The 23,894-nt window shown below is 47.5% G+C and overlaps 1 protein-coding gene across 1 annotated transcript in view; it reads left to right on the plus strand.

The window, feature by feature from the left end:
• OVCH1 (ovochymase 1) overlaps positions 1–23,894 on the plus strand; it is a 69,549-nt gene that overhangs the window by 6,437 nt on the left and 39,218 nt on the right. Inside the window, 26 exon segments of the mRNA XM_069807045.1 lie at positions 842–960; positions 1,759–1,907; positions 2,812–2,855; positions 4,480–4,734; positions 6,257–6,352; positions 7,336–7,490; positions 8,478–8,670; positions 9,826–9,923; positions 10,580–10,752; positions 11,958–12,096; positions 13,056–13,224; positions 14,931–15,059; positions 15,539–15,607; positions 16,076–16,256; positions 16,674–16,746; positions 17,398–17,498; positions 17,500–17,591; positions 17,700–17,859; positions 18,300–18,343; positions 18,648–18,857; positions 20,650–20,864; positions 20,954–21,082; positions 21,932–22,012; positions 22,207–22,333; positions 23,449–23,522; positions 23,524–23,686. Coding sequence (XP_069663146.1) covers positions 842–960; positions 1,759–1,907; positions 2,812–2,855; positions 4,480–4,734; positions 6,257–6,352; positions 7,336–7,490; positions 8,478–8,670; positions 9,826–9,923; positions 10,580–10,752; positions 11,958–12,096; positions 13,056–13,224; positions 14,931–15,059; positions 15,539–15,607; positions 16,076–16,256; positions 16,674–16,746; positions 17,398–17,498; positions 17,500–17,591; positions 17,700–17,859; positions 18,300–18,343; positions 18,648–18,857; positions 20,650–20,864; positions 20,954–21,082; positions 21,932–22,012; positions 22,207–22,333; positions 23,449–23,522; positions 23,524–23,686 — 3,438 coding nt within the window.

Here is a 23,894-nt window from a genome sequence, read left to right on the forward strand (position 1 = left end):
CCTGTGTGATCTTGGCTGTGATGATCATGTTCTGGAGCTGACCCAGGGGAGCAGCACATGCCTTCGTCCCCCCAGCGCGGGGTCCGGCAGGCCTGTCGGGGGGTGCGTCCCTCCCTGCTGCGTGAGGACTGGTGGGGTTTTCCCTAGAAAACATAAATGGGATTGCCATGAATTTATCTCAAACTGCACAGTTCAGTGAAGCATCTAAAATTTAATCAGACCCAGCCATCCCTAAATCAAACTTCCCTGTGCTCACTGTCCACATTTCTAAGGCACAATCGGTGCCAAAAGCGATGTGAGAAAGCTCTGTCTCCTTGTGATGTGTTTCAGACCAAAGCCAAGACTGCGTGCTGGGCCAGCTCAGTTCAGAGACAGGATCTTTCATGATGACTTAACTTGCTCAGGTTAAGTGCCACAGGGCACTTAGATATGGAAGCTTTGAAATAATAAACTTCGGATAAAGTCAGGTGGCATCATTATAACCTGTTGCACTTGTTACTTAATTTTGTAAGACCCAGTTGCATTTCATTAAGAATAATTAGCCTACTGGATGAAATCTAAATTTGCTTTTTTTATGACTGGGCACACACATCATGAAAATACCTCACAGGAGACCTCAGCTTTGCACACATCAGTGTCTTATCAAGAAAAGCAATTTCCATGTGTTTTCATTTTGCTCCATATAATTGCCTTCAGCTTGGAGCTCAGGCTGGAGTCAGGAAAGCCGGGACACCTGGGATTTGTCCCACTAATTCCCTACCTGCCAGAAGACCCTGAGGTGATTTGAGCATGTGGGGAGTTGCCTCACTGCAAAACTCTCTTGTTTCTGTCTTCTCTGTAGGCCTGAAGCGTGGGCTTCATCCCATTGACCTGAAGAGCCCAAAGGATGCTCTGCCACTGGGATTCTTCTCTCATATTGCTGAAGAGAGAGAGTTGGTGCCCAGAGGGCAGCGCTGGCAGGTCTGTGTTGCAGTGTGCTGCCTTCTTCTTGGGGAAGGGGGAGGAGAGGCAGGAGCCATCTCTCTTTCATCCTCAAGTCATTGAATGCTGCTCACTCAGGAGCAGAAGCTGCACTAAAAGTCCTTTCCCAGCTTCCCAGGCTGACCCCGCTCTCAAAGCGGGAGGGAATGAGCTGATCTAATGGTTAAGACGAGATCTCTGGCTGGTGTGAGCTAATGCAGCAGCGGAGCTTTTGTGGCATACACCATCTGAGGATTTCCTTGGGTTTATGGTACAGAAAGAGATTGTAGAGGTGGGAAGGGAGGATGTCTCTCTGCTCTCCTGCTGCAGAGGAAAGTTACCTTGCCTAGCAGCTTACATTCACATAAGGAAAAGCACTGAGCAATGATTGTGGGATGATGCTTTACAGTAACTGAGCAGGCCATGGCTCTATTTAGAAAAGTACTACCTGTTTGCATGTTGCCAGAGCAAATGTGCACCTGTGGCAAAATAGTGTTTGCCACCTCCCTCCCCCCAAAACCCAGTCCCTGCACATGCAACAGCTTGAAAATGTACGCAGGTATGAAGGGCAGGAAGGGGTAGTGTAGGGAGAGGGCAGGGTGCTGGGGTCAGGGGGATGGATCCTCTGGAGCCCTGGCTAGCGTTAAGCCCTGGGGAAGCTCTTGCAGCAGCAAGAGGAGCAAGATGTCTGCCTGGTCCCCTCTGTTCTGGGATGCAGCTGGGTGTCCCACACACTAATACTGGGAGGAAAAAGTTGTTTGCTGGGCTGGGCTGATCTTTGTTATTTCACATTTTCAGAGGAAACAGGAGTCACCTCATCTCAAACCATACCTGGCCCTTTCTTTGAAGGTGTCCCTGAAACCGGGCCATTTCCATTTCTGTGGTGGCAGCCTGTTCCGAGAAGACGTGGTTACTAGCAGTGGTCACTGCATGGTGAACCTGGAGCAGTAAGTCAGCCTCACCTCCTCACTTGCTCTTGAACCTCTTGCAGCAAAAGTTCCCCTTAGGACGTGGGGAGCTCCTGGGCCCAGATGTGTGGTCCCCAGGTAGGGCGGGAGATGCACCTCTCCCCCCACAGGGGCTGAGTGGAGCCAGTGCTCTGCCACAGTCAGATCTGTGGGATGTGTCACTCCAGGGCCATGGGTCCTCGAGCAACTCATGTACCCCCCAGCACCCTGCTTGCTCCTGTTGGGTCTCTGCATGTTTCTTCCCAAAGCCTGGAGAGAGGGGTCCCCGGCTCGGGGAGTCTGCAAATCAAATTCATATGTCCTGTTTGCTGCTTGGGAGCTTTGAGGTGTGGGCAGCCCGGGGGCAGAGATCAGGGTGTGGAAATCTCTGTGCTAGCACAGTTCTTCTAAATGTCTAAATCACTAATTTTTAAAGGGCTTTGTCCCTGCCCACCTAAGCAAGCACCAAGAGAAGCATTTCTGAGGCAGAAGCAGCACTGCATCTTCCTCGTAAAAGCAGCCCTGGCAACTGTCCCATTACTCCTAGCAGTCACATTGGCCTCTGTACTTTTAATGCAAGACCAGCTTCACAGGCCATGCTAAAGACCTCTTAATGGGCAGGGACAATGATATAAGTGGCCCTTTTGCCAGCCCTCTTATAATCCATTATAATGTAATTGCAGACCAGTCAGCTTCACATCTGTTTCTTGCTCAACTTAAGCATCATTTTTGAGGACTAATGTTGAATAATGACGAAGTTGCTATGGTATAAAAATTTCTATGTGCAAGATTAACCTTGATAATGAGGCACCTCCTTGTTTCTCTATTCCGTGCAAAACTAGCCAGGGCTTTTAGTCTCCACTGTTACGCTGCCAATACTGTTCCTGTGTTCCCATTACTGCAGAGTTTACATTGACAGGCAATCCTGGTGTCGGACATTGCTGGGAAGTATGGGAACTTTCCAGTTCCAGTAAACACCCTCCTGGGATTAAAGCAGGTCTGTTATGGCTGGAAGTGATTAGAAAACGAGAGGCAGGGTTTCTCTGAGGGGGAGGGAATAAATCTTAATTTACTAGGAAGCATTGAAGCAAAGGCTTAGGTTGAACCCCATGTACCTCGATTCAAAGTGCTTGGGGCCGCGCTTCAGGGCAGGCAGCCACAATAAAATGTGTGTCTACCAGCCCCCTCAAGCTGGGCTGCCCAGACCTGGCACCTCTAAAGGCTGCATGGGTGAAATAGCGTGGTGGTAATTCACAGCAGTCGGACTTTCATGAAGGGGTGCAATCCCATGGAGGTTAGAGAAGAGATTGAGGGCAGGGTTTTTTTTTAAAAAAAAAAACCGACAAAACCAACAAAAGCACAACAAAAAAAACCAAACCCAAAACAAAACACACACACCCCACACCCCACCCCCCCAACTACTAGAAAACAGTGATAAATAGGCTTCAAAGCTCTTGTCTGAGCACTGGGGTTTCTTAGACTCTCAAGTGATCGTAGTCTGGAGAGAAAAGGCAGTTGCTTCAGGTCTCAGTTCTGTCCTGTTTTGATAATAGTTCAGGCAGACCTTTTAATCAGCCCTAACTGCAAAGATCTCAAGATAAGCTCGCTGCTGTTGTGCCCTGTGCTGTGAGAATTGGTAACAGGAAACACTGACAGCCAAAACACAGACAAGTTTTGTGGCTCCTGTGGGCATCTCTTGGCAGTGCCTGATACTGGGCAGGTTGATGAACCCAGTTCATGTCTCCCATTGAGTGCAAAACTGTCCCACCATGCACCCCAGTGCACTTGCTGGACTCCCTAGAGGAGGGTAAACTGCTTTGCTAAAGATCTTGTTTGCTAAAGATGGGATCTACTGTCCGCCTATTTACTGGGTAACTCCGCTCTAATAGCATAGCTATCTACCTAATTGCTAAAAGAAATACTGAAAGGTGTTTTGACTCTGCTGGAGTGGATTGCTCTAAGTTTAACTGTGACATTATATTGCTTATGAAATATGCAGAAAAACCATAATGGGCACACACTTGTCTAGTGTTAATTTAAACTACATGTAGCTGCCTAAAATAATCGTGAAGCTCTCAAATGTGGGCCTCTGCTCATCTCCTAAATGCACCGATAACAAAATTAGAAAGGAGGATTTATGGGGCCAAAATAACTTGGCAATCAGTTCCCATTGCTTTTAAGGCTTCTCGTGTGCCTTTTAGGATCCCAGACTGCAGGTAACAAGGGCTGAGCTTGATGTATCAAGGCCAAAAATGGCACAGGGGTTCTGCGAGTCCCAAGGCAAAAGATAAGCTGTCTTTTTGCCTGTACCAAGCTGGCTGCAATGAAATCTGCTGGCACCTCCCCTGGCCTCCTGGCAGCTCTGTGCTGCCCAGGTATGAACAGTGGCTTGATGGGTAACAGATGAAACAAGAAGCTTATTTATCCATTTAAAAGCTTTTCCAGCTGGAGCTCAGGGAATCCTCCATGTTGCTGCTCATGTGAAATCAGGCCAGCTGAAAGTCCTGTTACTGGAGGCCAGCCCCAGTTCCCAGAGCAGGACCACTGTGGAGGGTTGCAGTCTCAGTGTGAGGGTGGGAACTTGCAGGAGATGGTTTGCTGTGGGGCAGCAACCCCTTCCCTCATCAACCCGGCACTGTTTTTTTTCCCACCAGGAAACTCCTGAAGACCCTGGTGGTGACAGTGGGGGAGCATCATCTCCAGTGGGCAGACAGGCAGGAGCAGAGCATCCCCGTCTCACATGTCATCATCCACCCCGTGTTCAACCGGCTGCGCTACATGGATTGCGACGTGGCCCTGCTGTACCTGCAGCACCCAGCCCAGTACAGTAAGCAGCAGCCCAAGGGGATGAGCCGTTGCTGTGGGAGGGTGCTTTACGTGGGCAAAGTCCTCATCTGATGCACTGGTCCGCAAAACCCACCCCTCTTTCTTCCCTTCCCGTGCTCTCTATGCTAGAGAAGTGTCCCCTCAGTTATACCCTTAATTCTTATCAAAGTAACACAGTTGGGTTAATTGTTGTCCTAGGCTTTGATTAATTGTCCCAGAAGTTTATCCCTTGAATCAAGCAGGGTATGTGTTCTGGCTATGCTTTCTTTGTGTACCAGATTCCTGTGTGCCCTTGTGTTCCCCTCCTACAAGCTGTACCAGCACGGTTTCCTTCAGCCCCATTGTGCCAACGCTAGCTCTTGGCTAGCTGCTGGGCTAGCTGCCGGAAAGCCGTCAGCTTCCTCTTGGCCATAGCCCTGGGCTATTAGCTTGCAGTGGGCTGCAAGGGTCCTGCCCACTGAGAAGCAGGCTGGATTAACACCTGCTTGCTCCAAGTGCTTCTGCAGGCAAAGGCAAAGCCTCTGGAGATCATTTTAGGGCCTTGGTGTGAGGGAAGTGGCACAAGTCTTTAACTTCCCAGGCTTTTCAAAGGCAATTCCTTAAGTTATATAAAGCTACTGATGGGTTACAGCCAACTGGCCATGACTGTCTGTCACCATCAGATGGCAGATCAGCCAACATAAAATAACCTTCTGTCACTGTCGCATCTCAAATAACTGCCTTGGGTGGCAATAGCCTTACGGTTTGCCCATAATGGCAGGAATAAGGGAAATAAGACCCAAGAAGTGTTCGTTTCAGGGCTCGGACCCCCTGGCAGGCAGTGTGAGGAAGGCTGCTTGACGGCTGCCTGTGTGCCTGTACTCTGTGGCTGAACAGGTATGTCTCTAGGCATGAACAGCATCTGAGCTGTATGGACAACCTGTGAGGAAACTACAGGGCTCCCTGCTTAGCCCTTCTGAAGGCTGGGCACTGCCAATGCCCCATCAAGACAGCCAAGGAGAACTGTGATCCATTTTTCTCCCAATATCAAGGAAAAACTAACCAATATGAGTCTGGATTGAACTGAGCTGAATCTTTTGAGTTTTTCATGTCCTGCATAACTCCTCTGATCCGATCAGCACTGCTCTTTGGGGAGAATGATGTAGAGTTTCTCACAAGGACCGGCCTGTTCCCACACCATATGAGACCAACACAGAGGCAACCTAGTTGACTCATCTCTGCCATGCTGTTCCCCCTCTTCTTTTGTCCCCTTCCCAAGTATCTTCCTGCTTAAATTAACATTCAAAGGTAGCTAACAATCTTCCTGATCTCTGTCTCTGAATTTGCCATGTATAAATTCAATTACAAATTACTAACTTCGGTTTGTATTCTTATTTTATAAATACCCACATATGACTGTGGTGTTTTTGGAAGGGGAGAAATGGAACAGTGTGACTTGAAGGATGCTGTTTGTACCTGTAAATCAGACATGCTCCTGGAAGCATGGGGTTCATGTGCTCATTTGTATACCCTTTCCTGTGCAGCAGACAAGGTTCAGCCCACCTGCCTTGCTCACAGGGATGAAGACTTCCAGGCTGGGACACTGTGTGTAGCTAGTGGCTGGGGCGAGGTGTCTGAGGGCGAGTCAAATGGCAGGATTCTCCTCAGAGTTGCAGGAATAAAAGGATAAGGGAAAGGAGCCACTTTCTTTCAGAAATGGAAATGCAAGAAGAGGTGACTCCTGCCAGATGGAAAATTCGAGTACTCCTTTGCTCATCAGGTTTCCTCTGCTTGTCAGAGAACCAGCCCCTGTAGGGATGTGCAGATCAGCGTTTTCCTGCAGCATGGGACCTTGGAGCACATTAGGGAAGGTTGCACTTTGCAGTACTGCTGTGCATATTAATGCATGTGTATTGGAGCCTCTTGCAAGCAGAGCCATCCTTACAAGGTGCTACAGAAGTGGGAATAGTTCCCTTGTGTGTAAAAAGAAAAAAAAACCAAACCTCTTTTATACTCTTTCATCTAGATATCAGAAAGCCATTCCCTCAAAGGAATTTTACTTGCTTGAGTTTTGGTAGATTTTACAGGAAATGGGCATGTCTGTGAATGTTGCTTTTTATTTTTACATTCCCAGTGGTTTGGGGCTCATCCACAGTAGAGGAGACAGAAGAGACTTGCCTGTCCCCCACTCCCCAGCAGCCCTCCCAGGAGAGATCATGCTGTCTCCCAGCCAGGGCTGCTCTTTCATGCTAGCACCTTGCTGGGGGCTTTGTCCTGGCCCCTGCAAGTCTCCAGCCCTGTAGTAGAGTGCTTGGGAGAAGAAAGAAATGTCTGTTGTCCAACCTGCAGGGGAATGACCTGCTCCAACCCTCTTTTGAGGCACTGGCTGGGGACAAACCAATGCATTACCTGCCTAGCTGGGTGCCTCTGCTTGGTGATCCCAAACTGCTCCCAAACATCACCACCGCAGGCAGGCAACTGTGCGGGACCCCCCCAGCCACTCTTGCCGGGGTGTTGTGGAAGGGGCAGATGCAGCTCCCAGGTGATGGGGCTGTTGGCTGTCATTTGGCCGGAGGCGTGAGCTTTCTTGTAGATGGTGGATGTGGCCTGGTTGCTCTGGCAGTGGCTGGGGTGCTGGATCCCGTCCTGCGGGAGGTGGAGCTGCCCCTCACGGACAGGCAGACCTGCAGTGCGCTGCTGAGGGGCATGAACCTGCCACCGGTGCGGGGTTCCATGCTGTGCACTGGCTTTCCTGATGGCAGGGGGGATGCATGCAAGGTAACGGCTCATCTGCCCTGGCTGCTGCCGGGTAGCAGGCTTGTCCTGTCCACCCACAAACCTTCTTCTTTCCTGGGGAGAAAGGAAAGAGCACTGAGAGTGCTGTCGGCACTTTGCTGAGCAAGGGCTTTACAAGGAGCTTCGGGATAATGAAGGCAGGAGGACTCTTTTGCGGGTAGGAGTATGGTTATGGGCAGGAGACTGAAGCATGATTGCCCCCTTGCCTAGACCTGCCCTGGGCATTGCTAACAGCAGGACCTCCATCTCTGCATGCAAGTGCCACCACCTCTGCAGAAACCATGGGGGACGTTCAGTGGTGGGACTCCAGGCAATGGGCAAGGGAGCCTGGCATGGGCAATGCTACCAGGAGGTTGGAAAGAAGGCAATTCCCACCTCTCCCTTGATGTCCCCTTACACCCACTCAAGCCTTCTGATACCTTCACTCAGACAGTCCCACTGGGCAATAAAGGAGTTTGCTCAGTGCCAAACTCTTCTCGTCCTAACAGTGTGAGTGGGACCCGTCTTGCCCTGCCCTAGGGAAGGCTGCTGACCAGGCTGTCACTAGTCTCCTTGGGGTGTACTTGCATGGATAATTTTTTAACCAAGAAGTAGCTTGTGAAGCTCCCTGCCCTCTGTCATACCTTGCGTGAAGATTTTCAAAGCAGTGCTGCAGCTGATGTTAGTGAAATGGCTTTCATCTTTACATTCTTCATGAAAAAAAGGGGTTTGTGTACAGGGAAGGGCAGGTTGCCAAACTGCAAGTCAGATCAGGGGAGTGAAACAACAGAGCTTAGACTGGCACATTTTAGATTAAACAAGAACAGCTGAATGAGCAGGGATAGTGCCAGGCCCCTGCGACTGGGGAGAAGCAAGCAAGGCTGTGTTAGCTTCTGCAGTAAAACCGGCCAGTCATGCAACACTGTCAAAGGTTGGGGCTGCTGGCACAGGAATAAATGGCACCTTTCTTCGCCAATGGAGTTTGGACAGGGTGACTCTGGAGGCCCCCTTGCATGTCTGAGGGCTGGTGGCACCTGGACTCTGGCCATTGTGGTGTCCTGGGGGGTCAGTTGTGCCAGGGGATGGGATACCCTCAAGAGAAGCATCACAGCCCGGGGCTCACCAGGCATCTTCTCCCAGGTGGCTGCATTCATGGACTTCATTGCCCAGCACATGACACCAGGTAGGTATGAGTACTGGGAGGTTTTTTCCTCTCCTGTCCCTTTAGCACCATAGGGATCCAAATTGCCGTGCTATTGCTGCCTCCCTCTCTTCCACCAACAGCAGTTCTGTTTAATTTCCAGCTGCTGCATCGTCAGCAAGGTATATTATCTTTCAATTTGGGATGGCAAAACCAAAGGTTTAAACAGATAAGTCCCCCTTCAGAAACCCTGTTATAATAGCAGGTCTGACCCTTGCATCCCCTGAAGGAAAAGCAGAAGGCTACTCAAGCTGCCCTCTTTCTGGCTGAATGCAGCCCATCCAGCTCAGCAAGGTGTCCCTCGAGCGCTGCGTACCAGCCCTACTCTAATAAAAGCCTGCTTTGAGTGCTTGCCAGCTCGAGATCTGAACTGCTGTTGTGCTCCTGAAATGGTGTGCAGGCTCTATCAGGGGTTATCTCCTCATCAAATACACCTTTGAATGTGTATGGGAAGAGAGGCGCTGTAGTAAGTGCCGCAGTTTTAGTGGCTTATCAGAAGTGCCTTTTATAGCTAGGCACAGGTCTAGCGACTCCCCGATGGCCACTTGTATTTTTCTGGACAGTTTATGACAGAGCTAATACAAGTTATTAAAGAGATGGTGTTATTTCTGTCATAGCCATCAAAGTTGAGGTGTTGGTACTAACTGATACCCAACCTATTATGGCTTTGCTAGGGATCCTTAATGATTATGCTTTCAAAGGGGGACTGTCTGCAGCTAAGAAGGTGCCTTTTAATTGGGAGCAGTATCTGCAAGGAGCAGAAGCCACGTGGCTACAAAGTGGGTGCATTACCCTTTGCAAAGCAGAGCTATTGGGATTCACACGGACCAAATGCCCCTAGAAGATGAAGGGAAGGCCGACATAAAAGTGGTGCTTCATTAAAAACAAGCTTGGAGTAGCCACGTCAGCTCTTAACAGGCTGAATGGATGCAAGCCCACCGTGCTGGCGGGACAACTCCCAAAAGTTTGGGGATTTTTAAGTAGGACTTTGGGAAAGAAATTGTGTGCTCTCATCTGAGGCTTCTCTCAGCTGCATGTCAAGCACTTTGTGTTTGAAACAACTGCAGTGCTGTAGCCCATGCCTTGACTGATAGTGCCTGTGCTGCAATACCCCACACAACAATTTTCTCTCCCTAGGTGCTGTGCCAGGCCCTCTCCCTGTGCCAGTGGAGTGCAGTTCCCAAGGTGTCCAGTTCTTTCTAGCGGCTGCATTTGGTACCCCCAGGCTTTGGAGGGTAAGTACCCTGCCAACAGGCAACTGTAGTTTGGCTGTAGTAGCCAAACACTGAATTTTCCTCAGGGCACCCACTGAAGTGTTTCCCAGGGCTCAGAAGCTCCAACCACCACTGGCCCAGGCACCACTCTCAGCAGTGTCTGGATGACAGTTGCTGCGTGTTCCCTGCAATGCCAATCCCCAGCTACGCTTGCTGGGCAGGATAATGCTGTGGGGGAAGGCAGGAGGACACAGAGCCTATTTGTAATACAGATTCTGTGTGAGCCACGCTCATGAAATGGCTGCGGCTGGCTAGAGATCTGTTGTACCCTTTATCCTTTGGTCTAGCCTTATCAATGTCAGCTCACACTAAGAAGCTTTCAGCTCCTGCAGGAGGCAGGGGAATGAGATGGACTGGGCTGGCGGTGGGTCAGTCGCACAGCACAAAGCTATTGCTGCTGTAAGAAAGCATCAGTCCCCACCTAGTGCTGAGTAAATTCACAGCAGTCCTCTGCTATTGGTAACTGTCTTCCCAGATGGCTTGTGCCAAGAGGAAAGATGATAAAATTTACCACGTGGAGCTGGTGACATCAGTTGTCAGCTTCTGGTGCGTGCTTGCAGGAAAGCAGTCGCTGGAGACTCCCAGCCTGCGATGGAGCTGATGCGGGCTAAGCTCAGCCATGCAAATACATGCCTTTACTATTGCTTGCTTCTAGCCTGTGCACCTGGAATATAACAGTGCTGGAAGACAAAATCATCTTGATACACTTCACCAAATTAGATGTAGAGTACGAAGTTGGATGTGACCGTGACTATGTGTCCCTCTATTGGAATGGAAAAGAGCTGGATCAGTAAGTCTTGGGTGCCTTGGAGGAATGAGGGTTACTGGGTATAATTTCTTGTCATTCATTGTCATGAAGAACAGCAAATCTAGCTGGCTTTTGAGAAACCTTTTGGGTTTTGCACTATGAATCTAAAAAGCTAAACATGACTCCCAAATGGAGGAGGGCAGGTGGGACTGAGGGACATCTTCATATTTGTGCTGGCATCTAGTACAGTGCAATGGGTGTCTCAAAAATGTCTTTCAACTGTACATAATTCTGTGCTACCTCTGCCTTGTCTCCAACATACCCATTTCACTCTACGGACCCTGGGTAGCAGAATAAACTGAGTGCTTAGCCTTGCTTAGCTGGTGTGTGTCCAGATGAGTTTCTGATGTGTTAGCATAGCAGCAAGTATTGCATGCATTGGAGACACAGCTCAAAGGCTGGCTCTTCCTTGGTTCAAAATTGGTTATATGGTGCAACAAGCATGCAGATTCCTGGGTAGCTGTACAGTTAGGTTAGGTGAGTTAGGTGAGACTAAAAGAAACGTGGCCAGTTGTCCCTCGCAAAGGTATGCTTAAAACTGAACTGATAGAGAATAAATATTTCCTGCAAATACTGGCTGCCTCTGCACTCTAACTTAGCACTAATGGTGATGTGTTGGTAATAATGTTAATCCTTAGTCATGCAATTCATCCTTGAGGAATATTTGGTTGTTCATGTGGTTGTTTTGGTTGAAGTCCCATCTCCTCAATTTCTCTGTACCGCCTCCAAATATTTTATACATAATGAAAGCCAAATAGTCTCTCCACTCAGTGAGATGAGACCTTCCCTATGGGATCTAGCCTAATGAACCGCTGTGAGATTTGCCTGCATAAATGTATGTTCAGCCCACCCTTCCACCAGCTCCTTGTCTCCCTCGGGTAAAGCCTGCGGGGATGTGTTCCCAGCCCCTCTGCTGGCAGAGCTGGACCAGGTCACTGTTAAGTTTGTTTCCAATGGGAGCAACGCTGGCTGAAACTTTGAGCTCACCTTCATGGCCCTCCATAAGGACCCTGAAGCAGGTGACTTCACTGACGCTGTAGAAACTCCTTTCCTCTCCTTCCTGACACCCTTAAAAATAACAACTATCCTTAGTGTGCCTGGGTTCCTTAAAAATCAAGTTGTTGATTTGGGTTTATTAAAAGTACCGTATAATCCCGTCTGTTAAATTGTCTCCTTTCTCGTCTGAGTATTGCAGGCTTGGGCTGTGAAAGTGTCACAGTGTTAGTGGAAGAGGGCAAGATTGATACTGCTAATTAGCCTGGCTTGTATCCCAGGAACACAAAGTGCCACTGGCTCATTGAAGGTCCAGCAGAGTATGTCGTAAAGGTAATAAAAGGAGAAACTGCACTTAAACCTCTGCACTAAGAACTGTTCGGAGGAGCGATTCAATAAAATCCTGCCAGAAACATCTGTGACACACAAGACTGTAAATTGTAAGGTTTCCAGGTCACTGATTCTTTGCAGGGCATATTTTGTCAATTAGACATCACCTCTGAACTCATGTATGGAGGGGCTGTGACTGTTGTAAGTGCTTGAAGTCTGTAGGCACCAATCTCATCTCAGGATAGCTTTATCTTGAAGCCCAGCACAGATTTGAGGGTAAAGGGAAGGTAGAGAGCATGTTGTAAACAATATAGCCTTTTCCTCAAGGCAGCATCAAACCCCCCCAAGCTACTCCTTAGCCCCATACCAAGGTGTCTGCTTCTCATTGCGCGTGGGCTGTCTGATAATAGTTCCCACTCATAGTACCAGCATCTCTTTATTTTTATTGCCTGTTGCTACTTGTGTGCAGCAAGCATCCCACCGAGCTCACCCCAGCCCGTGATGAGTCACGTTGCCATTTACATTGTTCAAAGCAGCAACATCTCTCCTCCCCTGCTGCCTTGGCTAAGGGGTGGAAAAACAGTGTTAAACCTAGGGATGCTTGAATGGTGTGCAGACTGTTGCTTGGGTTGCCGCTGCTCTGTTGGTGTGAGAACTTGCAGTCTGGATTAAAAACCAAACAAATGAAAAATCACCCACTTTCCATGCTTGAAGGAAAAGCTCTTGGAAGGGCACTCCGTATGGGACACTGACCCTTCAGAAGTAAAAGGCACTGAGTGTTGCAGTAAAGATGACGGCTGAAATGCCTTAAGGTAAAGCTTAGGCCAGCTTCACCCTCTGCAGACCTGTCTGTAGCCTTGCACAGGAAGGAGCAGTCAGACTGAGATTGCCAACAGACTGTTTTGTTGCAAAACATGACACACTCACCAAGGGATTCATGCCCAAATTCTTACAAATTCTAGCTTTTCTCCAGCCCGTGGTTAAGAAGGGTAAGTGTTTTGGTCTTGATGCTTCCCTCTTGCTTGTCCACTTTGCAGCTGGAGTTTGAAGACTTTGCTGTGGAACTTAGCCTGGGCTGCACTTATGATGCAGTTACTGTTTATGGTGATGAAGAAGAAGAAAACCAGTTGGGTGAGCACTAATTGTTTCAGACTTAAATTAGAAATCCCTGTGGAAACAGGCATGTTTTATCACCAAAATATGCTCTCTGGTAACGTGTTGCTCGGTGGCAATGGTAAGGGCTTCTGCAGGAGCCTTGAGGCTTGCCTACCTGCCTTGCCCATCATGATGCGGCCAAGTGCACCATTGGCACAGGAGATCCCACATCCTGATCCAAGGCTGTGCTCTCTCATGGAGAGCTGGCTGGTGTTGCAGGGCTGGATATAGGACCATGGCTCACGTTCTGCTGCAGCGCACACCAGTGTGTGCTGCTGGATCAGGCCTCCACTCTATGTCTCTCTCACAGGAGAGAGCAAGAGCAACTTGCTCTAAGTGTCATTGAAAAAGACATGTTCAAAGTAAGGCAGAGTGAAAGAACGGTTGTTGATGGGTTCATTCTACTGGAATGAATACAAATTCTTTATGAATTGAACTAATTCTATTGGAATTTCATTAATGAAAAATTGCTAGCCTGAGGCATCGCTTTCCTACACTTTCAGAAGGAAATATTTTTTAATTCCTCACTTTAAATCTGCTTCAGTTTTATCAATATAAAAATCTTTAACTTTAGTGAAATAAATGTTCTTTTTTTTGAACAACTATATTTCCAGATGTTCCTCCTACTTGGATGAAATGAAAACATGTTGTAACACCCCGTCTTTTTTTAAAAAAACAGCTTTCAGGCACCACACTCACTTTAGCAGAGCTTGATATCTATTCTTAAGGTGAAAAGCAATCTGGTGCTCAGAAGTGAAGATGTTTGAATTGAATTCTGGCTACCTCTTTACAGGCCTGTATGTCAACCAAAAGACAGAGTAGAGTGATGAAGGGCTGGTGCTCTTGACACCAAATAATCTGGGTAAGAGGCTTGAACTGGCCTGGGTTTGCCATTGACAAGTGATCTTTGGCAAACTGCTTCTATTTTTTCCATCTATTTTGTAGTGGTAATTTAGTTGCATGTGTTTACCAAATGCTGAATAAGTACTAACACTACAGTTCCCTTGAAAAGAAATCTGTTTTCCATCGGAAAGGACTATTTAAGTGGGGGGAAGGTGGCTGACAAATTTGGAACTGGAATCTTTCGGGGGGAGCTTTCAGCATCACAGAGTGTTTCACTAGACACTTTCCAGCACAGCTTTGCCATCGGAAATTCAGATTCTTACAGGAAAGCTCCTCTGGAGTAAAGTGCAAGCTTCCTATCCAGCTGCAATTATGGGACTTCCAGATGTGCAAACTGAACACTCTCAAGAGGAAGAAAAGTCCAGCAGCTGCTTTCTAGGTCCTCAACCTGTATATGTAAACCATTCAAGAGAGACTCTGCTCACACCCCTCAATAGTGGCAAATATAATTCTCAAGTGTGGGGGTTTTTGTGCGATGGAGGGCATTCACACTGTCTGTTGAAGATTACTTGTAATTCCACTATGAGAAAATTAGGATTACTTTTGTGTACCTGTAGCATAACTGTAGTAGATAAATTCTGGCTGCTATTGCTTACTGATATCACTGATTATCATTGCTTTGCAAGCCCCTCTTCTGCAAAAGTTCTTGTTATAATCAGAAAGTCACCAAGCCTCTAGGGTTTGGGGTTTTTTTAGAAACCTAGATTAGCTAAAGCCGCAAGTGCTTACAGGATGATATTTCTCATCTTAAGAATACAGCTTCTTGTTCATTCCAACAGCTAACCTCCATGAATTGTCAGCTCCCAAACCAGTGCTGAGTTCAGGGAATACCATGCTGGTACATTTTGAAAGTGATGGGGAGAGCAGCTTCAGAGGGTTTAGAGCCTGGCTCACTTTTGTTCATTCAGGTAAGTAGAGAGATGCTTGCTGTGTCTAACAATGTCCACATCATCTGCAGCTATTCTTAGACCCCTGAGCTTATTTTTTAGGCTAATTCTGCCACATTCTGTCAAGGTAACTTTAAAACAGAATAGCTACTTGTGGCAGAGCTCCCTTCCCTGAATAAGGGAGATGAATCAAGGTTGTGGGGTTTTTTTGGGGGTTGGTTTTTTTTTCCCCTCACTGAGAAATGAGATGACTAACTCCTGTTACCTGAAACAAGCAGCCTTGTTAATTCTGTCAGTGTGATATTCCCCTTGAAAAATCTCATTAGAAGAGAGTCTTGATCCTGGGGGCTATTCTGCTGTTGTTGCTACTTTCATGAATGTGTGCCAGCTGCTGCCTGAGGGGATGAATAACTTTTCCCTTCCAGAGTGGGGACTTTTTGAGCGGAGAAGCCAGAGCTATTGACCCAAGTCAGAGCTAACTCTTATTTCCTCTCCTGCAGAGGAGGCAGGAAGAGAAGATTCAGGATTAACTACTGCACCAATGTTGCCTCTGAAGGATGTCCCCTTAAGTAAAGAAATTGAATTCTGTTCAGTTGATCTGGTCTGAAGAGCTTTCCTCTAACATATAAGAGGATTATGCCGTGAGGCAGATGCTTTCTGACCTCAAGTCCCCTTTTGTGCACTTCTTGCATGGATGAAAAGTGATAGGCAGGTGTCCCATCTCTCATTCTCCATACGTGTGGTACGTCCTCTCCATTCTGGTTGCATGCACTTCCTATTGGGAGCAGGGACACAGTGTAGAGGATGGGAGGGAGCTGCTTTCAGCGTCTGAGCCTCGTTTGCTCTCTGAAGTGCTCACCTCCTTAGGATTCAAGCTTTCATGTATTTGTTTTTCCTTCCCCCACGACTTCCAGACAGAGCAGACAAATTTGGTCTCTCCTGCATCTTTGGCCTTGCTGTATCCACTGTGTGAGGTTATTTAGGAAAACAAGAAACTTGCCTGTGAAAGCGTGACTAGTTTTCTGGCTCTCTTGCAGACACCTGTGGCCTTCCCCCGGTTACTCCCCAGTGGCTGTTCAAGCGTGTTAGTGGGGCCGAGGAGGCCTGTCCTCGCTGCTGGCCATGGCACGCCGCCCTGAAGCTTCTTGGAGAGTACCAGTGCAATGCGGCTGCCATCAGCCCTACGTGGCTGCTGACAGCCACCCGCTGTGTGCAGCTGTGAGTGTGACCAGCACGTCCCCAGGCCACCTCTGCTCCTCTCCCCATGCTGCGTGCTCCCCCTGCTCCTTCAGGCTGGGGCGCAAACAGATGGAGAGCTATAAATTATATTCACACCTTCGTGTCCTGTATCACACCTTCCTTCTGCCCTTCCTCCATGATCAGTGATTTTAGAGATGGCAACAGTTTGGTCTCGTTTGCAGAAGATCCATTAAAGTTAATTGGACTATCTGCTATCAGAGCTGTAGCAAAGCCAGAACTGACGCAACACATTTGTTGCGGTGAGAAACTCTTGCTCAGCAGTCCTGGGAGTAAGTGACTAATTAGAGAAGAGCCAGAAGGAATGTATGACTGCTGAATAAGGAAGCTGTATGGCTGACTGTAAGTAGCTCCAATATGTTTGCTTTCATTATACAGATCCAATAAACCCTTGCACTGGACTGTGACAGTAGAAGACCATGACAGAGCCCTGAGAGAGTCAACAGAACAGGTGAAAACCAAGCAATACCATTAAAAATGTTTACTTTGGTGTACTTGCCCCTACAATATTTCTCAAAACAGATCTAGATGCACAGTTAAAACAATGTTGACAGCAAGGCAAAATGACTGATATGTAGCACAGGTTGAGGAATGAGAAAAGAAATCCAGTAACTCTGGTCTCTTTCAGCTAACTTGCAGTTTATAGAAGTATGTTTTATATCCGGTTCTTACTACTAGCAGTAAAAAGTCCTAAAATCTAACAGAGATGACTGAGTGTCCTCAGCATCTTACTCTCTTAGTGTTGAGCAATATATCTGTCTATAAAAAGCTTGCTGACTCTTTCTTCCTAATGGGGAAGAGGAAGAAATACATGCGGAAAAGAAGCACAAGTGACTCGCCCTAGTCTTCTGCAAAAGCTTAGTGGCTTGTGTTTGCACAATGAAGCAGTCAGCCTTCACTCTAGGCTCAGGAGGTCTATATAATCTGTCCCAGCAATCTTCTCAACTGAAAAATGGAGAAGTGGGGGATTTGTCTTCAAAGTCTTCGCACCTTGTTTCTTTTCATTGGTCATTGCTTGTGGGATTTTTGCCCTCTCCCTTTACAAGTATGCCTTCAGGATGCACTTAGAGGGCAGCTTGTTCCTTCTCTGCCCTGGTCACAGGTGAGGCAGGTGAAAACCATTGTGGTGCATCCCCACTTTGACATGCTGAGCTATGACTCCAACATTGCCCTGGTGCAGCTAGACATACCTCTGGAGTACAACGCTGCTGAGGCCAGTATGTCTGCCCCACAGCACAGAGATAGCATCTTCTTCTTCCCTCTGTGCTATGTCTGGATGAGGGATCATCAAAGAAGGTGGCTCTTCTGATATTGCATGTTTGCCTGTTATGAGCAGAACTCACATTTCCATCTCATATTTTCTTCCTCTGCCCAGAACTAACCTCAGATTTGTTTCCCAAGCAGATGGGAGCCGAGCTAGGCAGTTGCAGCAGACATAAGTGCCTGTACTTGAGAATGAAATCTGTGAGAGAAATTACTACTTCAGTCACCCTGGAGGGATCACAGCCAGGATGCTTTGTGCTGGCATTGTTTCTGCAGGAGGCTGGGACTCCTGTCAGATAAGGTAAAACTAAAGGTGAGCGCTCGTGAAGATGTCTGCACATGGATGTCTGTAGATCATCTAGGGAAAGGGACTGGGGAGAACAGAGGAGAAAACGGCATGTAGCAAGTGACAGTTAAAAGCTCCAACAACTTGCTTTCCCTGGAGCGGACAGTACTTACAAGAGCAATAGATGCAGTTGATCTGTATGGGAGATATATGCAATGTGCAGTGTTGCTTGGAAGCGGGACCACAGAGTTTAGTAATGTTTCTCTGGACTGTAATTTTCATGAGACCTGTGGAAGAGAGGATGTTCTTCCCTTGCACTTCCCAAGTCCCATACCTTATCCCAGTGAAACACTTCCCATTGTAGCTTGCTTGGAACTCTTTTTCATGGCACTTTTTTCTCAAGAAAAACTATGATGACTTCTATTGTTTTTATAAAACTCTTGGCTCTTGAACAGTGCTCTCAATACAACTAATCTCCCTGAAAACATGAGGCAAGCAGGTAAGAACAGCTGAGTAAATAAAAGGCAAAGTAATTCTGACTGAGGCACTGTCAAGCCAAAATGCGGGTTCTGCTCAATACTGCAATCTTATGGCAGACTAATAAATTACGTTTAACGCTAAAGTGCACTACTCAGTCATATTTTGTCTGCAGCCTGTGCTCAGTCTTCATGTTGATAAGCAAGCCTTTAAATCACTCCATTGCAGGCTAGGGCTGAGTTGCACCAATGGCTGCATGCTCTGATCCTGCAGGAGGCTTTTTCTTGGGCAAATCTGATCTGTGACAGCTCTCTTCTTACCCACAGCAGTGCAGAGGCCAAACGGGATAACTGCGAGTCCTCTCTCTTTCGGTTCCCAGGGTGGTTCTGGTGGCCCCTTGGTTTGCAACAAGGAAAATTGAGCATTTGCTCTTTATGGCATTGTCAGCTGGGGTGTTGGCTGTGCCAGCCCAAAGAAACCAGGGGTCTATTCAAGGGTGAGGATTTTCTTGTACTGGATAAGACTGCTGATGAAAGGTAAGTTTTCTTTGTCTGAGTGAGATGAGTCTTGAATATAATCCCTTTGTATAAAAGATCCCAAGTGCATTGAGGTTTTGTCTGGTAGACTTTCTGAGGCAACTTAAGAGGGAGGACAAAAAAATCCAGGTGATTTCCTGCAGGAAGTCTCCACTTCCTCCTCTTCCTCATGCCTTGCCACTAAACAAAGTTTAGCTGAAATGAGAATGGGAGTTTCAGAAGCATAAGACTTGCATTTAGCACTTCTGGCTCTCAAATTGACTATAATCTTTGGACAGATACTTTTCTCAGTAAAAACCATCTACTTGTGAAAATGCCTACCAGCCCCACACTTTGATGGGGAGAATAGTTTGGGATAATGCTGTAAACTGAACTTGTGTGTCTGTGTATCTAGATATATTTAGCACCACATTCAGGACTCTGCAGGATAAATTTCACCAGAGAAAGTGTTGGAGAAAGAGTAGCGTATGTTAGTGAATAAAGACTGATTGCATGAAAGTGATGATATCTTACAAAAAGAAGAGGGCCCCTGTTCTTAAACTGGGGGAGGCCCTCATGCAGAGAAATGAGGGGAGCAAACCTGTTTGAGGTGCTCCATGTGAACACAGCATTGCCATACTACTTCCCCGTACCAGCTCTCTCTCTCCTTTTTTCCCCAGAAGTTTCTTTCCTGTTGAGGCCCCTCAAGTCAAGGTGAATTTGGCTTCATAGTTTCATTGGCAAATGGAGAAATCCACCACTTTAGCTTGTTTAATCTGATGGGATTTGAGAGATTTCAAGAAGCCACCAGATAGCTTCAAGTCTTTTTTCCATGCTAAATAAACTGATTTGTCATTCTAAAGAAATGTTTTGCTTTGGCTCAAGTAGTTGCACTGGGAAACTGCTGATGCAAAACCTTTGTCTTCCAGAGCTTTATTCCTCCTCCTTCCCTGCATGTGCACATGTATGCCAAGTATGTAATTCTCTGTTTAGTGAATAGTTGTGATTGTCCCACAGCATTTCTTAAGAAAGAGGAAAAACCTAATCCTGGACAGAGTTTTCATGTTTCTGTCCATCCTATATTTTATTCTATTGCTGCCAGCAGAAAATGGAGGACTTCTGCTAACAGGAATAAATCTAATTTTTTTTCTATATCCTGAACAAAGTGTGCTGTAGTTATGAGCAGGAAATTAAAGTATATATTAAAGAAAAGAGCACATTGTGGAAAATGCTCCACTCTCAGGTCAGATGAGCACTTGGACTCTCCTGCTTTGTGCTGCAGCTGCTGGTCTTTCTCCCTTGTGGCATCATTCATAGTCCCACACTGACCTAACAGAAATGTTAGTACAGGTGCTGACTAAGGGAGAACTTTCTTCTAAACTAAAACCAGTTAACAAAACAAGTCATCACTGGTATGGTAGCCAGACCATCCCCACAAATAAGCTGGGAGCTGGCTAGAGATGTTCCATACACTTGGATCTGACAAAACTGGCTGCTGACCACTGACTCTCTGAAGGCTGTAACAACTTTCATGGATTTACTGTAGGTCAGGCAGTTTATGCGGGGAATTGCTCAGCTCTGTAGCTGTAAATCTTTCCCAGAGGTGGAGGCTGTAGCATTGCAAGCAGTTTTTACACGTGGCTTTGTACAAAAGGTTCAAAGCCCTGAGGGCTCTTTGAGCCAGATACTGACCATTGGCTCCTTTATCTGACCTTTGTATGATTGCCTTCCTATTGCGGGAAGTGCTTGGCCATGCTGACTGTTTCTGAGTTTTGTATTAAACTGTCTCTAAGCGTGCTGTGCCTCTCCTCAGGCGCTGAACAGAGCGTCCTGCAGGGCAGTGGCAGTGCACCGGAGACCTCAGCACAGGGGCAGCCAGCGAAGCTGCCCACGAAGCTAACGGGGGAGGCACGGGCGCAGGGGAGCTGCGGGACTCTGTGGAGCTGTCGTGTGCCAGAGCCTGCAGCGCTGGGTTTGCAGAAGGTGGTGGAGCTGGTTCAGTTTAGGAACGGCTTTGGGCAGAGCCTGGTAACAAAGTCTGAGTCTCCTAACATCTCGGTGCAAGTGGACACAGCTCTCTGGATTTTGTCCTGGGAAGAGTGTGCGTGTACACACAGGGAGAGGGGAGGGAGGCTAGTGAGCAGAACCACGGGAAGAAAGACTCTGTTGTAGCTAGAAACAGTGAGTTCACGTGGAAGAGCCAGGGGTCCACCAACACTGATGCTGCAGGTTTCCTGTGCGCTTGGGTATGGTGCTTAATCTGCTCTCTCTCCCTTACTATCCTTGGAATGAGGTATTGTTTTATTATTTTTTATTTTTCATGTTTTGGACTGAATTTCTCAGGGCAGGGACGGTTACTTAATCTCTTATGCATGTACCAGAGCTGTGGTCTCGGGTGAAGCGCTCTGTCAGCTTCTGCTGCTTTTAAAGCACAGCAAACAGCCCCGTCCTACTGATGTGCCTCCTCCTGCCTATTAAGCATTTAAATGTTTCTCCGCCTCTGATGCTGTGACAGTGTTGGAGGAAGACTGATGAAAAGGCTGAAGTGCCCCTGAGTTACTGGGTGATGCTAGCTCTGGCAACAAATTGGAGAATGCCGTTGCTCACGGCTTTAAAAAGCAGTCTGTTCAGGAGGGGACGCGCTACCGGCTCTGCTGGCAGACTTGTGCTGTAGCCAGGGTGTTGGCATGCAGTGTGTGCTTTCCTCCTCTTCCCATGGGCACCCTGGCTGGTGCTCCAAGACATCACACCACTGAGATAAAAATAGGTCCCCCGAAGTAATAAGCAACGGGAGGTGGGGATGCTTTCTCTATTCGGGAAAGTGCAGTAGAGCCAGTGACTGCGGGGGCATCATTAGCACAGCAGCTCCAGGGCTGGTTAGCCTGGCCTGGAAACATAGGCAAGGCTCTTGCCAGCGCTGGAGCGGGCTTGTCTCAGCCGAGCTGCTCATCGCTGCGTGAGCTCAAAGTCACTGCAGGCGCGAGGTGCCGTAATGACCTGAATAGGGGTGTCACCCTGAATGCAAAACTTCTTTTTAAAATGAACCTACAGACAAGCTCTTGTGGCTCAGCCTGCTGGGCTTTACTCCCTTGCAGACTGCCGTAGCCATGCCTGCACTGCCATTCCCTGCTGTCCTCCGCTGCAAGCCCAGGGCCCGCGTCGTCCAGCAGTGCCGAGTACGTGCAGGAGCCCTTGCCCCACCCTTGTGCAAAGCGATGATGTGATTAACTCATTGCTCTTCAACCTAGACTGCGGTGGAAGAGGTCTCTGGTTTTTTTTAAGGCCAGCTCTCCTAGAGGAAGGGTACCCTCCCCATAACTCAGCTTGGCCAAGCTCTCTTCCACCGCGGGTCACGATTCCACCTGCGCAGTGCTGTTCACACTGCAGCACCTTCCTCAGGAGGCAAATGTTCCTCATCTCCCTTCTGGATTTGAAGGATTTCTACCCAGCAGAAGGGCTCAGCTCTCCCCACTCTGAGCTCTCAGCATCCCGTGCAGGTACGCAGAGACGCGGCGTGGTGTCAGCATCCAATCTGAACAGAAAGCTCATAAAAGTTGGTGTGGGAGGAAGCACACTTAAACAGAATTTAAGCTGCTCTACAGAGGGTATGACTTCAAAAACTGCTGCCTTGGGAGGCAAACAACCCTATTATGCTTGGTACTAAAGGGACATACAGTTCTCATTAGTGATCTTGTTTTCTCTCCTCCTGCTCTGTTATAACCACTCAGATGCTTCCAAATACTTCCCTGTTGATTTGGTCTCTTATTTAACAAGTGTTGAATCTGACTGCACTGTGTGTGCATGTAGCTACAAGCTAAGCTTGCTCTCCTCCTGTGCTTCTGGAGAACCAGCGAGTGCATACACAAAAGCATAATATTTCATAACTCTTGTCAAGGGCTGTTTGCAAGGTCAATTAAAAAAAAGTTAATTACATTTCTTCCTCAGTAGTGAATGAGCATTTGAAGTTGGTAGGCCCGTTAGCCTAGGTACTTGATCAACCTGGTATCTGTTTATCTGTTTTCCAGGCATTGATTCAAAGCATAGCTCAGAGCAAATTTGCAAGCAAGTCTGCGTTCCTCTAAGGCCCAGCAGCGTACTCCTTTATGCTGCCTAGCTTGTGTCTGCTGCCTGCATCTCTGAGGCTAAGGTGACAGGACTGACTTGTGACCCTGTACACTTCAAGAACTCCTGCAGGCTTGTACCAGCCTCCATGCCAGACCTTAAGAAATGATCAAACTGATGGGATTGGGTTCTAAAAAAAAAAAATAAATAAAAAAAAAAATTAAATCTGCCCTGTGTAGGGTTGAGCTTTTTATCAGAGCCATTTGTTTTGGCCAACTAAATGTGTGCCTTTTTAGTGGCTGCAGTGGCTGTGCTCTTGCCAGTGATATCAGGATATTCAAACTTCCAGCAAGTCCAGTAATACCAGGGGGCGGAGGGGAAACCAGTTAAAAAAAAAAAAAAGAAAACCAAATATTGGAAAACCATTTCCCACTAACTTTATTGACTTGCTAGACTATCTTCAATCATAGGCAGAACTGGCAGGTTTTGTAGAAAGCTCTTACTGTATTTTCTTAATGCTTTTATCACTGAAGTGCACATTTATCCACAGAATGTGTGTCAGAAGTGGAGTTAGAAGAGCCCCGGGGGTTTATCTGCTCCTTCCTCGTCAGGATACGTGGGAAGCACAGAGTGCTCTTGGATACTCCAACTGCCTCTGAAGGGCATGGCAAAAATTATAGTAAAGCATCTGTCAATATCATCATCACTGAGCTGCCAAGAGGAGTTTCTTGAGATTTATGAAGAGAGCCAGAGAGGAAGAAAAGAGCTAGGTAACAACAAACAATCCAGCTGAGGACACTCAGTCCTAGAAATCTCTCACTTTCACTTAGGCCACTTTCAGAAAGGGTTTCCAGCCGCAGTTGCCTGGCTCTGATATGTGGCAGCCTTATGTTAAGCTTCAGAGCCCAGGCTGTAAACTTGGCTGAAGACCTTAATCCCTGTGTCAGTGTGCTGCGTTGACTCAGTAGAACAGCCCTCTTGGTACACTAAAGAATG

This window comes from Haliaeetus albicilla, chromosome 19, assembly GCF_947461875.1.
Source record: "Haliaeetus albicilla chromosome 19, bHalAlb1.1, whole genome shotgun sequence".
In the NCBI taxonomy this organism is placed as follows: domain Eukaryota; kingdom Metazoa; phylum Chordata; class Aves; order Accipitriformes; family Accipitridae; genus Haliaeetus; species Haliaeetus albicilla.